This window comes from Idiotropiscis lumnitzeri, chromosome 7 (genome assembly GCF_059441095.1).
Source record: "Idiotropiscis lumnitzeri isolate Australia: NSW breed Sydney's pygmy pipehorse chromosome 7, RoL_Ilum_1.0, whole genome shotgun sequence".
NCBI lineage: Eukaryota > Metazoa > Chordata > Actinopteri > Syngnathiformes > Syngnathidae > Idiotropiscis > Idiotropiscis lumnitzeri.
The window spans coordinates 5,055,157-5,069,914 of record NC_142397.1 but is presented as its reverse complement, the minus strand read 5'-3'; the positions used below and the strand labels follow the sequence as shown (position 1 = coordinate 5,069,914).

Sequence of the window (14,758 nt, the reverse complement as noted above, 5' to 3'; positions counted from 1 at the left end):
AAACTAAAAGAAGTGAGGCTAACTGTTAGCTTGTGTGGGTAACTGCTTTGCAATTACTCCATCATATGTGTCAAGCGACTTTCGCTTCCGAGTTTGCTGTAGTTCTATTCCCCTCTCAATTATTTCTTAGCACGGCCAACTTTGATGTTGACCACAAAAAATGATTATTTGCGGTTCAAATTATTGAACAGGTTTAAATTCTGTGAGCGCCGCCCTGAGTGTTTAACAAGCAGATAAACGATAAAATGAACACCTCACACCACAGGACAATCGCTCAGGATATTCTTTCCGAGATAGAAGAATCAGGCCTTTGATGTGAAGGAGGGTATAAAAGCTCAAATTTGGCTCAATTATCGGTAAGTGTTTCCAGTTCAAGTTGCTCGTTAGGTTATTTAACGCTCTAACTCAATGCTTAATTCTCACATTTTCCGTAAAATGTTCAACTTGGTGGAAGAATCTCTTTAGTGTTCAAAACTTCCACACATTTTACACCTGTGCTGTATTTAGTTGAAGAACTGCTTAAAAGTGTTGTGATAAAGCTTGGATGCTTGGTAGCTGACATTTATTGATTTTTTTTTTGTGTCTAGGACTGAGAATTTATTTGGAGTGTCACTGTCAAATATACTTCTATTTTCCTACATAATGTACATTTTGTATTACAGTTCAGTAACAGCAAAGAAACCATGATAAAAAGGCTAGACAAGGCCACTTGGAGACAAATTATCTTACAGTTATGTGATGCAACACATTGGGAGGAGTAATTCCTGGGACGCTAAGATGCTATAGTGACAGAACTCATTTAGATTCAGAACTGAATATCTGTTTTTTGTAGATAAATCAAATGGTTCCAGTCTGATCACACCCTCAAAGGTTCCTGGGCCTCTCAACAATATTGTCACACAGTAACACAAACTGACAATCTGTGTTCAAAGGACTCGTATCAGGACTCTGTCAGAAGACTACGTGAGATGATCATCCTCATCACCTCGTTGGTTCCTGTGGAGAAATGCACAACTGGGCGTTAGAGTGCATCAGGAATATCAGTGGCATCTATGCTGACCTTCTAAGATTTGATGCACGCGGATGTCACGCATAAACTGCTGTACGGCGTAGTCCTTCAGGTAGCCGTAGCCGCCGTGCATCTGGAGAGCCTGGTTACAGATCTGAGTGGGTACGGAAGAATGATTAAATGACGACTAAAATGCGACACTACTGATTTAACATAAATTTGAAAATGTGTGTGATGAAATCTTTAAAATGTATTCCCAACAGTATGTTCTCTTGATACTAGTGTTTTTCCTGGCTGCACTGCTTCCAGTACACGGATGTTAATTTTATTCATTAGTTTTTATGTGTGCAATCAGATTTCAGCTTCGGTGTACAGTAGACTGACTATTCGCTGGGGATAGGGACCAAGGCTGACCACAAACAGAGAAAACCAGATGATGTGCATGGCACAGTTGTATTCTGTTACATTGCGTCTTGGTAGGATGGCGTCTATAAGTGCGACGTGATAATGTTGGTATTAAAAGGTGAATTCAGTTGCATCGGACCCAAAAAAAAAATGTAGTTGTGAATATAGCTTTCACTGATGATACATTTTTTTCAAATTCTTAGTAGGTCCCCACTGAAGGCCCAGGCTCCACTGATTCAGGTCCACTATGTACTCACGTCGAAGCAATGGTCTGTGGCAAAGAGCTTGGCCATAGAGCACAGCTGCACGGCGTCCGCTCGCTCCTCCTCAAGTGCCACGGCCGCCTGGCGTACCAAAAGGCGAGACGCCACCAAATTGGTGGCCATTTCTGCCAGTTTGAACTGAAGGAACTTCACATAACATGCATAGTGGGTGTTAAAATATGTTAACATATATGTAGAGCGAGAAAAAGATGTTCAGTGCGTACTGACTTGGTTGTTGGAGAGCGTCTCCCCAAACTGCTTACGCACCAACAGGTGGTCCCTGGCCAGCTGGACGGAGGCGTGGGCCGCGCCCAGAGAACATGAAGCTGTTCAAAGGTACATTTTATGATCATACTCAAAGCCAAAATGTTAACATTCTTCTCAAAATCCACTGTGGGTTATGGTCAAAACAGTTAAATATAGATTTAAAAAAAAAAAAAAGAAATACAACAGCAATGTTGTTTTATGTCAGAAGAAAAAAATTTCAATTTGTTTCATGAGGAAAAAAATGTGAAAATTTGACGTGAATAAAGTGGTAATTTTACAATTGCTAATTCTACTAGAATAATGGCATAACACAAAAATAAAGTTGCATTTTTTCCCTGAAACCAATTCTCAATATAAAAATCAAGTAATTTTAGGAGAATAAATTCAAATTAACCCTAAATAAATTTCACCTCTTCTAGCACGTTTTTCCTGACCTTTTTTTTTTTTGAGCTGCTTTCGAAGCAGACCCTTTTAGTTTCTGTGCTCTCACTGACTTGTATTCGCACCTGTTCATAATTCCCTCCATCTTGACTGGCATTCAAACAAGGGTGTGTAGACTTTTTATTCTGTATTCGCTGTACATGAGAGTAATCATCAGTATGACCTCACCGATATTAATTCTGCCTCCGTTCAATCCTTTCATGGCAATTGTGAAGCCTTGACCTTCAACTCCCAGCAAGTTGCTCGCAGGAACAGCACAGTCCTCAAATATGACGGCCCTGGTGGGCTGGGAGTTCCACCCCACCTAAACAAATACACTGAGTCAGCGGCTCCACACTGAACTGTCTGTGACTGCACTCTGACATCTAGTGGTCTCCTGCAGCTCTACAAAAAAAACAATCATGCTACCTTTTGTTCCTTTTTGCCAAAACTGAGGCCCGGTGTTCCCTTTTCCACTACGAGACACGAGATGCCTTTTGGACCTTCGGCTCCTGTGCGACACATGACCACGTAAATGTCAGACTCGCCACCTCCGCTGATGAACGCCTGGAATCACACAATAGGAGAAGTGCGACACGATTGACCAATGGTAAAACACTTTTTTTAATTCAAATTTTTTTATTCATCTCATGGCGCGGCCATTTTGTCACTTGCTGTTGACTGAAAATGACATGACAGTTGCTCAAGTAACAACCAATCACGACTCGCCTGTTTTCTGAAGCTGAGCCCTGAGCAACTGTGATGTGATTTTCAGTTGAGCAAGTGACAAAATGGCCACCTGCTGAGATGAATACAAATTGGTAGATTTTGCGGATTGTGTATTCCACATGTACAATATTAATCAGAATATCAATTTAGTGGGGCTGCATAAAACATTGTAAGGAAAAATTTGGGGTTCACTTCCCCTTTAAAATGTCACGCTTGTGTATAGGTGCTAAAAAGTGTGCACTTGTCTCAATAAGTATTTTTTTTTCACATTTGGATTTTTTTTAAATCTATTTTTTTTTCCGTTTTGAATTGATCTATTCCATGGTTAAACTCTGAAGTTTTTCTATTTTTTTTTTTAATTGTTATTTTTTCAACAGGCAGTTATTTAGCATTCTTACCTATCATGCTAAAAATTGTGAGACCAATTAAATGGGGAAATGCTAAAATTGTGAAAATTCCCTCCGCCGTAATGTGGGCACAGTATGCTGTCGGAATTTGATGGAATTCTTACCTTTGAACCATTCAAAATGTAATGGTCGCCTTGGCGCTGCGCACTCGTCAGGAGCGACGCGGCATCACTGCCGCTGCCTGAAAACAATGAGGAGACATTCAAGTAATGGAGTTTGGAAATTGTATCGGTTAGGAGTAGTATTATAGGTAACTGACCGGGTTCAGTTAGGCAGTAAGAGGCAAACTTCTCCATGGAACAAAGTTGAGGACAGAACATTTGCCTCTGCTCCTCGCTGCCGAAGCGGTCAATCATCCAGGCGCACATGCTGCATGCATACTACATGTTAGGGACACCGGCACATTTTAATGACATCCAATACAAAAGTTGTATCAATAACTGGGCTTTGCTAAAATAAAAATGCTTACTTTTGATTGACACCTGTCAGAAGGTAATAATGCAACAGAATGTTCATGCGTCTTTAAGTCATATTCAGACCTGTTTCTAATAATAACCAAACTAATAGCAACCAGATTAGTTTACCGAGGTATTATTTCATTATATTACTTACTAAATGTGTATTTTTTTTCTTTTTTTTTGTAGTTTGAGAACATGCAATATTTGGTCAATTTATTTTAACTTAATCGTCTGAAGGCTGTTTACAATTAAAGTTGTTTTTTTTTTTTTACTACTAATTTTACTATTTATTTTGATCAAAATTAACGTTTCCTGTATTCTATAAATGACTATCTCCTAAATTACAAATAAAAATATTGTCATTAAAACCAGTTAAAATGCTAAAAAAATGGTGAGTGAATATTGGCGGGGTTCTTTTTAAATATTTCCAGCGCTGCATACTGCATATAAATCCCAAATATGTATACATATATATAAATAGCATTTAGGTAGATTATTTCATTGATAATTGATGTATGATCTTGACAATAAAATCTGCTTACAACTCAAACAGTACCAATAGCTCAAAACAAGTTTTAATGGCAACAGCAAAATAACTGAATAATTTATACTGAATACATTTTGTGTATAAAGTACATAACGGTTAAAGTAGAGAAAAAAATGGTCTATATTCTTGTTATCATAAAATGTATTTTATGATATACTGTCATTGTATTTTAGTCTTGGCTCTTACTACGTTGTACATGTTGTACAGTGATGACTCACTAGTTTGAACGAGACATACTTGTGGATACTGATGTAGGCGGTGGTGCTGACGCATCCAGTGGACAAGGCCTCGAAGATGACCGATGTGTCCAGGCGAGACAGACCGGAACCCCCGACATCCGGCTGTACGTAGATGCCCCCGAAGCCCAGCTGGGCCACCTTTCGCATGGTCTCCACTGGGAATACTTCCTTATGGTAAAAGCAGATGAAAATAAACTAGATTAATTTATCTTAATTACACAGAGAGACAGTTTACATGCTGCTGCTTTGGTTAGGAACTGAGTAGAATTGGTTTAGTAGTTACTGTACACACGTTTCAATTGTCTGAATTGAGATAATTACAGTTACTACTTTTGATCCAGGAAAGGGGAGGAATTTATTTGAAGATGTGTTTAAACAACCTTCTGGTCCCATTCGGCCATGTGCGGGGCCATTTCATTGGCTGCAAAGTCAAAGGCCACTTTCTGGAACTCCTTCTGTTCATCTGTGAGGCCTTGTGATGCTGGAATAATAAAATAGATGAGTTGCAATACTCTGCAAGGCAAGGCGATTAACAAAAAGAAAATTTAGTACCATACATATAGAGATTTTGTGTGTGGTCACGTGACAACCTTTCTCAGTTTGAATTATTAAATAGAGTCAAACATTGCGATGGATTGTTGGATTGGTAAAATAGACGTGATGTAAGGAGTTACTCTCAAAACAAACAGATCACACAAGCAAGAGACAAACAAGAATTGTGCAGAGTGTAACTGGGTAAAAAAAAGTGTTTCATAAAATTACACGTCTGAAAGTAACAAATATGTTGCAGTAAAACCATTCTGACAAGTACAATGCGTCCAAAAGGTTACTCCAGTAAAAACTAAGTAATGGAGTAAATGTAGCTTGTAACTACCCACCTCTGTCTGTTACATGAGAAAAGTTGCGATGCTAGTTTTTTATTTATTAACCAACAATAGTAACCGTCTGACTGTGGTCGTTTTTAACTGCGGTATTTTGTCGTAGGGCATAAAAAAAGAAAAGAAAGATGGGGCGGTGTTAGTGATGGGTGTGCACTTTGCAACTCTTTTTAACCAATGGAGGACGGAGCGCCTCTTACTAATGACATTTGAGCTAAAAGTGTTTTAAAATGGCAAAGGTGGTGAGCACACAATAAAAATGAGTTTTATACGTTTGGGGCGTTTTATAGACAAAGTGTTCATAAAATAACGTGAAACCAGCCTTGCTTTCTACTCTAGTTACACAAATTAGTATTTTAATGAGGGTCGTTGCTAAACTCATGCGCGCTGTCTTGCGTGGACTTACGGTCGATACACGAAGCTATCCCTCGTCTATGTGCACTTCTACCGGCGAATAAACGGCGATCCCTGCAGATGTTTGCTGTCAGCCGGGTGACTCTTACGAGCGAACCAGCCGCCATGTTTTCTTTTTTCTTTTTTAATCGTTACGTCACGCAACGCTGGTCCTGCTGGGATATGTAGTTCTGCATCATGGAACGTACCGGTGATTTTATTTGCGGTATTTATTTTATTTTTTCCAAATTATTTTCGTATTCATATTTGTTATTTTTGTATGATTTGTTCTACAATAAGATGACAAGTGGTTTAGGAACGCGCGACAGGGAAACCAAGCCCTGCTTCTCGTGACGTCACGCGTTCTGGATTTGCGCGGCTTTTAATGGCCGCTTGTTGATTTGACTTGTTGTAGTGACTTCCAAGGTATGATTACCATTCGTTTGAGCTCCTCTAAGTACTTAATTAACCTACCACGGCAGAAAATAACCCACTAAGGCTTAATATTATGACTTATAGTTTGTCTGGACGTGTTTGAGATTTTGTACACGCCGAAACTAATGAAGGAAAAGCATTTCCGAGTCAGAGCAAAATTACAAATGTTGTATGGTTTAAGTATTATTCAGGTAATACTATTAGATGATTCCTAAACGTCCTGTTTTAAGTTAGCTGCACACTTGGACTTGGTAGTCCTTTTAAACTGTGTTTTAGTAAATTAGTACGTGTAATGAGAACCAATACAATAGTCGTTCTCTTTATAGTCTTTTTGTAAGGGGTCAGGCAAACAAAATGGTCGGACACATTATTTTGTTACACTTGTGTATCTAAATAATTGGCCACTGCTCATAACATTTTATCCGGTTTGTCAATTCCCCAAAACCCGTTAAGGAACATCTCAAAAAGCGTGAGAAGTTCAACTTTTGATTACTCATATTTTAAGATAATAAGCTTGTAGACATCATACATTTAGTAGGCCCAATCTTAGATACATTTTTAGACAGTGTTTTACTTGCAGAGAGAAACGATGCCTCCAAAGAAGAAAGTGGGAAAAAGAAAAATCAATTCAGGTAGGTTGACGCAATTTGTCAAGTACATCCATTTTGTTTGCTATGTTTTGAAGTACAATCTGCGTAACACGGATGGAGACGCTGAAGAAGAGATCAAATCTTCTCCAAAGGTGAGCCGCAAGCCGCAGGCTTCATCTTCTGCAGAGGCTTCGGAGGGGACGAACGCCAAACAATATTGTCGCTGGCTCATGAAGTCTGAGCCAGAGAGCCGCTTTGAGAACGGCATTGACGTCAAGGTACAGTAGAAGTTGACCACTCTAGTATGCGCTTGCAAACATCTCATCATCATTGAATCTACAGTTTGGAATTGAGGAGCTGAAGGCTTTGCCCGATCAGACCAGCTGCTGGGATGGTGTTCGCAACTATCAGGTAGAGCCATAAAAACAAGTCTTTTTGTCATGAAAAGTGGGCTGCAGCTAACAATTTTTTTAAATAATCTAATTGTGTTTTATAATAATCAATTAACTCCTTTGATTACTTATTTTCATTGATAGAAAGAGATGAATTTGATAAAAAAATAAAAATTTTCCAAAATGTTCATCTCTCCGTTAAAAAAAATAGAATTGAAAGCTCCATGAACCTACTAAAGCTCTTTACCAACACTTTCAGTTGTCAATTTTTGTCCATTTTATCGATTTGTTGTTGCAGCCCTACATCAGAAGATTCATTTACAGTTTGTATAAGGCTGCAAAAAAGGTGGCGCTATTATCACACGTCTTACTCTGTCTTGATCAGGCACGTAACTTCATGTGTGAAATGAAAGAGGGCCAGTTGGGTTTTTTCTACCACAGCAACTGCAAGGAACCTGGCATCGTAGGAATTATGAAAGTAAGACCCCACGCTAGGATGCATACCCTTTTGCTTACTGACTCATGTTTATTGAGCATCATTTCTCTCCCTTTGTCCAGATAGTGAAGGAAGCATATGTGGATCACACTCAGTTTGACAAGAAAGACGTTCATTATGATGCTCGCAGCAAGCCAGACAATCCCAAGTGGAGAATGGTAAGACGACATTCTCAAAAACAGAATTTGGAAAGAAGAATAATAATAAAAATAAATCAACTAAATAGTTATTGAGAAAATATTGCATTCCATCACGTGATGAGAGTTTTTATTTATTTTGTAATATTATGCTCAAAGTGCGGCCTGCAGGGGTTCCGAACCCGAATTTTTTTCTTTTTGGTATAAAATATGAGATCTGAACTTTGAAACCTTCTTTTTCAGTGAATATTATCAAATATAATCTATAAGCACAAACAATGTCCGATAAAGAGATCTGGATGTGTTAAAAGGGATTTGAAGTATTTTGGGGAGCAGGAAGATATTGCAAAATAACCAAAAATGGTTTGATTTTCAAAATATGATCGTTTTAAAATGATTACCGTACAATTACAATAATGCATTATAGGCAGCTGTTATTCAGATTAATATTGCATTAGTATTATTGTACAGAACATTTTTGACTTAATTTTCCCTTTAAAGGATGGCTACTCGGGATATTTGGAAATTCTTTTTTTTTTTCCTTCAATGTCGGGCTCGCTCCTAAAAATAAATGAAAGCCTTCTTGAATAAATACCTACCGATTATTCATATCTTACTAACAAGTCCAAATGCAAATGCAAATGCAATGAGGATGTAAGGTGAGGATGGATGACACTGCTGGTGTTCCCGGCTCTCAGGTGGACGTCCAGTACCAAAGAATGTTGAAGCGTTTTCTTCCTCTGGCCGAGCTCAAAGAGTATCACCTGCAACATAGGATCAAGGGGGGCCCTCTGAAGGATGTCATGCTCCTCACCAGGCCTAGACTGTCTGTGCAGCCTCTCACTGCTGGTAATTGACGAGATCATTTCAATTTTGGCATCAGCATAGTTGCAAACACACTTTTATTTATCACCCTTGCAGAGGAATTTGACTTTGTTCTGAGCTTGGAGGACCAAGAACCGCTGTGACTGTGCTTTGTGACGGGTTGAAATCTTTGAATCTTTAGTTTGTGTGGTAGATTATAGTGACATTTGTTTATTGTAAAAATGTTTGGGATGAAAAGATAAATAATGAAAAAATAAGTGACTTTTTCTTCCATTTGGCATCAATTTATTTAACAATTGCAGGACAATGAATCAGTCATAAGCGCTTTGCAAAAAGATCTAAATAGCTCTACTTTAACTCTTCTTGGCTTTTAAAAGACTTAAAAGGACACACGCACGTGTCTAAACAAAATAAACACTTGGACGTGGCAGCCAAATAACGCTGCCGGAATGCTGACCTGAACTTCTCTTATTTACACATACACAACTCATTGGACGACACTTGAGTCAATTTCACATTTCGGAGTACTTCATAACTGGAATGTTGCTTGTTCAAAGTTCTAAATCAGTTAGCCATTAAAGCATTAAGAGTACACACGGAATGGCGTTAGCGTGACAATCCGAGAAATTAGAATGCGTGAGGTGATTTTGTTTGATTCCTATCGAGAAACAAACATACAAACAAAAAAAAACACAACAAAGCGAGGAGGAATAAATCCAGTCCAGTCTCCCTTAATCCTCATCCCTCGGACGGATGTGAGCTCACGGAGACCCCCGGTCTAGTCGAAGTCGCGGCTCGTATCCGCTGTCCTCCTTGGCGCACTGCTCCAACGCGCTCTCCGAGGCGGCCGAGCCCTCGTAGCGCTGGGAGGCGATGGCGGCCTGGTGGGACATGCTCTTCCTCACCACGTCGCCTTTCCGCCACAGCGTGATCTCCTGTGAACGCAATAGGAAGTTGATACATACTGTACATTCTGATGGTGCAGTGCAGTGTCAGCAACACGTGGATCTTTAATTTTTTTCGGCAGTGGCTTTTTAAATTGACAATTATATGCTAGAATTTATTTTTTTTGTCACTCAAAATAAGCATCATGCCAAGATTTGTTAAGCTTTTTGCCTGTTGGTCTGTATAAACTTTTAAAATTTAAAGCTTTGCCCTACATGAACTCTAAAATACAAACATCGCTTGCGTAACCTCACAGATGACAGGTTACAATCGTCTCAAGTGTGACGATGAGTGACGAGACCAACGTCTTACAGCCGTGACATGCTGCTGTGCCAAAAGGAGCAAAAATCATAGGCAGAATACATTTTTAATTGCCCATTAATTTGCAAATATATTTATATATTGAAGTTCATAGCTGCACACTCCATAGCGGTGAAGTCACAACTCAGGCTCTTTTGTGTATTTAATAGGGATGTAACGATTCACTCAAGCCGATTAGATCGTTTTCAGTTCCCGATTAAATTTGGTCGAAGGTCTTCATCAAATAAACATTGCGCTTTTTGGGGAAATATGATTTTGTCTTGGAGTGTTTTGGTCACGGAACAAATTAAACTGTTAACTCAAGTGCGTATGGCTTTTATAGCCTCTCCCCTAATCGATGCCTCCCCCAGCTAGCAGATTTGCAATAGCTGCCAATTTCAATGAGCAATGCGGTCAACATCATCTCTGTTGAGGACTGCACATGTGCTGCGTAGTAAATAAATAAATAACACGTCAGGTTCTCTGACCCAGTTGCCCGGCCAGGCGAGCCAAGTGCTGATCTTAGCTCTTGATGATCTCATGGCAAAACATTTTCCTCATGTGTCAGATCGCGGCGCCTCCCGCTCCGAGCAGAAATGCATAAATTTAAGATAAATACATATAACCACCTGCTGTTTAAAGTAGCGTCTCTCTTCTTCGTCGATCAGCACCAGGTTTAGGTAGTAGCGCACCGAGAACTTCTTGTTGATGTCCCGCATGGTGGGAGTCAGGTCGTAGCCAGCCAGGAATAGCCGGATGGGGATGGACTCACCTGAAAACACACAATTTGATCACCCCTCACACTTAACTGACACAATGAAATCTTCAAATGGGATTGCCCCAATTTAAAGTTCAAGTTTGCAATTTTTTTTTTTGTAGCAACAGCAAAGTTAAGTACCAGTTTTGTTAATTTATATGCAGACCTGATTCTGTGTTGGAGAAGGGAAACATCTAAAACATGCAACATAGTGGAACTTGAGGACCAGATTTGGGCACCCCTGCCATAAAACAATGATAATGACATTCAAACATTTCTCTGCTCCACTCCACCCCTTCAAAATATGGCCAATTTTCCGCCAGTTTTTCTCACTGTTATAAGGGTTAGTTAAAACGCAAATTTTAAGTTTGAATTTTTTTTTACTGAATGACAGTATAGGTTTTTAACAATAAAGAAAAATAATTCTCTCTCTCTAAATGTTTTTTTTTACTAAATGACAGAGTATAGGTTTTAAATTGATGTTGTTTGATGGCATCCTAGTGCCAAGGGAATTTGAAGATAGTCGAGGAGCTTCATTTAGACAAAGTTAGATTTTTTTTTGCCATCTTGTGGCATCTATAGGAAATTACAAAGCCTTTCAGGGGATATCAATTGCGCACTCCCTGATTTTTCCAATCCGTTGCAGAATTTGGTCCTTTTCCCTTTGAATAACTCTGGTTCAATTTACTGTAATGTACGCATGTTCTTTTGCAGTGATTTTTGCATATGATAAAACATAATATTTTTACACGTATTCACAGTTAATTCCCTACAATATTTACTACAGTCATGATAGGAGTTGACCGTAAATGTTCCCCACATTCATCAGAAATTTTCCAGCCTTTGGTAAAACCTTGGTAAACCAATGCACTATTAATACAAGTGAACCTTGAAAAATCCCGGAACAGACTATGTTACATTTTGGAAGCTCAATAGTATATGATAAAAATATATAGTTATAATAATAAATTAATAATACATTTTTTGTTTTTGAGTGTTTGTTTTTTTTACCCCTGACTGGTGCTCCGTCCATAATCTCATACTTGGCGATGGTGTCGTTTTCATGGTACACGCTGGGGCCTGTGCCGGTCGTCTCCCGCTTAATAATGTCGATCTCCATGTGCTTTATCTTAATCCTCACCAGCAAAAAGTAGATTTTCCCCACAATGACGTCTTTCAGGTGGTATCTGTTGGAGGGAGTCGTAGTATACTCTCACTAAATCGAAGGTGATCCAATTCAAAAACTGTGACCCAAATTCTGCCTGTACAAATCCAATTTAAAGGTATTAATTGTCTTACTTGGATTTATTGTACTCAAACTCAATATGGAGACAGTCCTCGATGCCGACTTCCATTTTAATGGATGAGTTGAGTTCGGGATACGTGCTCAGCGTGTGCACCACAATGTCCAACTCTTTGCTTATGTCGTTAAGTCTTCGGATCACAGTCGCACGCAGGAAATACCTGTGCGCAGGGGGCAGAAGTTACAGTAGGTCAGGAAGGGGCGACGTAAATGATGGAGGGGGCCACATTTTTTTTATCAGTGCAACTCTGGGGGCTCACACTTCCAAACCAAATGTGCTATATGACAGAAATGCAATTTTAAATATGGACAAAATATGTCCAAAATAAAGTCAGGTGGCTCCAGTTTACCTGAGTTTGACATTCTGGCCCGTGTAAGACTCGTAAGGCTTTTCCACATGAGTGAACTCAAAGTCGAACGTCTGCGACTGGGTCATCTCACCGGGCCTCGCCAAGTCTTTCACCAGTGACACAAACTCGTGGTGGTTGCCTCTGTCGTAATATAGCTCTGAAAACACAAAGTGATTTGGTAAAGACCCCTTTGTATTCCTCTCGGAATTCCTTCTTGTTTTCAGCGTAAGCATTCTTGGGCATGAATTCGAAAGTTCAACCCGCAAAGCTAGTTTCTCTTAGCAACATGAACATCGGGAGGCACATCATGACTTGACCCACAAAAAGTCACATGCCTCAACAGTCACAGGTGGCGGCCATTTTGGGCTGGGTGGATAGATGGTAGATAATGGTTAGATAATGATGGGCAAAGCAGCACTGGAGAGGAGACTCATAATTATGATGTGCAGTGAACTCCTGCATAACCACAAATATGTAAATTCAGTTTTTTTTTTCTTGGAGCACATCAGTTATTTTCTGAGAATCTCATCAATTAGCTGTTTTTATGTTCAGGCCAAAACAAAAGTTTTTTTTGCGATAGTTTATTTTCTTTTTTTCATCTGCTGTTTTGTTAGAGCATCTCTTGCACTGTCAAAAATGAAGCAAATCTGTTTCTGCTTCACTCCCGATACAGCTAATAATATCCTGTGTAATCTACTTTGCCATTACAATTTCCTATATTCCGATTTATTATTGTAAATGTGAAAGGCTGAAGTTAATGACTTTAACCGTTTTGTGGAAAGTCACAAGCCAAATGTGAAGGAGGTTTGTGTTGAATTATTTAGCTCCTGGATGTTTAATTTAATATTAAGTTCATGGCTGCGAACATGCTATAAGCATGGTGTTGATGCTTTATGAGCCTCTCTGTTTTAAGAGCTTTGCTGCCATCCTGTGGCATTTCAGCAATAACAAATCCCTTTTGGGGCAGCATCAATTATTCACAGGTTTTTGCTGTTAGCAGCAGAGCTCAATCCCTATACCCAAAAAGTAGCCAGGGTTCGCAGGTGAGGTAGGGTAGATATTGGCCAGCGTTTCTGATTACGTTTTCTTTTTCTATATGTGCCGGATAGATCGATTTGTGGGGAGCTGTAGCTTCAGCTTTAAGGTGGCTAAACAAGGTCTTCTAGCGTCTCTGCTCCTAGATAAGATGACATTGATGAATGGCTGGATCAACTAATTACTTACCGATCTGTCCGACAAATTCAATCTTGATTCCCTGGTGCTCCAGCCTTTTACCGGGGCTCTTGAGTGTGACGTTGACTCTGCCGCTGACGGTCTCTCCGTCGTAGAAGAGGAAATACTTGTCCTTCTTGCCATCCTCCGTCTTGTGCTCTGCCTTCTTCCTCGTCTCGGCGTCGTTGAGCACCACGTCGATCTCCGCACTTTGTCCGAAACTGAAGAAGCTCATCGTTGTCACCTTTCCCCCCCCCCCGTCTTCTTTAGCGTTTACAGCTACAACACAAGGCCCGAAGGTTAAATTTCCCTCCGTGCGAGGGCCGCGGCACGCTTTTTAAATAGTAGACGTATTTGTAATGCAAACACGTTAAGTGTCCATGCCCGATTGCGGGAGCGACGGAGCGGAAAACGATAACGCTACGTGCGGCACATCGGAAAACAAAATGTCCATCGATTAAAAAAAAAAAAGATTGAGAAATAAAGAAAAACGACCTACTTGTTCTTTTCTACCCTCAAAATTTCCCGAAAATAGACAGTTTCTGCTTAACCATGCAAAACACTGCTCGCGACGTGAGTATCGAAATATTACATGGTTGTTTTGTTCGGATAAGAGAGTGTCGCGAATGTTGTCAAATAGTCAGGATGTAAGACATCTGGGTCGACGCTACTACTTCCGGGTAAGCGTGGCTACACAATAAGAGCATGCTAATGATATGGTACGCGCTGACCGGAAGTATGAATACGCAATAAGAGCTCACTATTTTCAAAAGGATTCAAATGGTTTACGGGTGGTTCACTACGTATTATGATGAAGAAAAACTATTGGTTGCACTGTCCAATTAAATAATTACATTTAAAAAAATAAATTAACAAGAACACTGTCTCAGAACTTTAATTCACTCAGAGTGTTTATACCCAGAACTACAAATTTCGAATAAAAAACGGTAGGCACAAAGATAAAGCAAACTATAAAACATACGGCATTTTCCCTGGTCATA

The 14,758-nt window shown here is 39.6% G+C and overlaps 3 protein-coding genes across 6 annotated transcripts; 1 reads left to right on the top strand and 2 right to left on the bottom strand.

Moving 5' to 3' along the window:
• Positions 1-534: 534 nt before the first annotated feature.
• acad8 (acyl-CoA dehydrogenase family, member 8) lies at positions 535-6,181 on the bottom strand. The gene is made up of 11 exons (XM_088300029.1): positions 6,029-6,181; positions 5,125-5,225; positions 4,743-4,912; positions 3,760-3,869; positions 3,605-3,681; positions 2,794-2,931; positions 2,554-2,689; positions 1,906-2,003; positions 1,672-1,824; positions 1,061-1,163; positions 535-996 (listed from the first exon to the last, which is right to left on the bottom strand). The coding sequence occupies exons 1-11, from the start codon at positions 6,141-6,143 to the stop codon at positions 941-943; spliced, it is 1,257 nt and encodes a 418-aa protein (XP_088156155.1). The 5' UTR covers positions 6,144-6,181; the 3' UTR covers positions 535-940.
• thyn1 (thymocyte nuclear protein 1) lies at positions 4,757-9,346 on the top strand. 4 transcript variants are annotated; one of them, XM_088300031.1, is made up of 8 exons: positions 4,757-4,918; positions 7,031-7,082; positions 7,161-7,318; positions 7,383-7,451; positions 7,818-7,910; positions 7,991-8,086; positions 8,764-8,914; positions 8,987-9,346. In XM_088300031.1, the coding sequence occupies exons 1-8, from the start codon at positions 4,916-4,918 to the stop codon at positions 9,031-9,033; spliced, it is 669 nt and encodes a 222-aa protein (XP_088156157.1). In that variant the 5' UTR covers positions 4,757-4,915; the 3' UTR covers positions 9,034-9,346. The 4 variants fall into 4 exon arrangements, with proteins under 4 accessions (XP_088156157.1, XP_088156158.1, XP_088156160.1 ...); XM_088300032.1 differs by having other exon boundaries at positions 4,758-4,918; positions 7,170-7,318; XM_088300034.1 differs by lacking the exon at positions 4,757-4,918 and adding an exon at positions 6,327-6,441 and having other exon boundaries at positions 7,170-7,318.
• On the bottom strand, positions 9,149-14,437 carry LOC148333181 (vacuolar protein sorting-associated protein 26B-like). The gene is made up of 6 exons (XM_088300030.1): positions 13,770-14,437; positions 12,546-12,702; positions 12,192-12,356; positions 11,904-12,079; positions 10,765-10,907; positions 9,149-9,825 (listed from the first exon to the last, which is right to left on the bottom strand). The coding sequence occupies exons 1-6, from the start codon at positions 13,990-13,992 to the stop codon at positions 9,652-9,654; spliced, it is 1,038 nt and encodes a 345-aa protein (XP_088156156.1). The 5' UTR covers positions 13,993-14,437; the 3' UTR covers positions 9,149-9,651.
• Positions 14,438-14,758: the final 321 nt, after the last annotated feature.

Coding starts and splice junctions, on each gene's coding strand:
- thyn1 (XM_088300031.1), top strand. Junction 7,452..7,817: donor ATGGTGTTCGCAACTATCAG/GTAGAGCCATAA, acceptor TGTCTTGATCAG/GCACGTAACTTCATGTGTGA. Junction 8,087..8,763: donor ACAATCCCAAGTGGAGAATG/GTAAGACGACAT, acceptor CCCGGCTCTCAG/GTGGACGTCCAGTACCAAAG.
- acad8 (XM_088300029.1), bottom strand. CDS start 6,143: ATGGCGGCTGGTTCGCTCGTAAGAGTCACCCGGCTGACAGCAAACATC. Junction 2,932..3,604: donor ACATTTTGAATGGTTCAAAG/GTAAGAATTCCA, acceptor GTGTGATTCCAG/GCGTTCATCAGCGGAGGTGG. Junction 1,164..1,671: donor CCACAGACCATTGCTTCGAC/GTGAGTACATAG, acceptor GTACCCACTCAG/ATCTGTAACCAGGCTCTCCA.
- LOC148333181 (XM_088300030.1), bottom strand. CDS start 13,992: ATGAGCTTCTTCAGTTTCGGACAAAGTGCGGAGATCGACGTGGTGCTC. Junction 12,703..13,769: donor TGAATTTGTCGGACAGATCG/GTAAGTAATTAG, acceptor TTGTGTTTTCAG/AGCTATATTACGACAGAGGC. Junction 10,908..11,903: donor GGACGGAGCACCAGTCAGGG/GTAAAAAAAACA, acceptor GTGTGTTTTCAG/GTGAGTCCATCCCCATCCGG.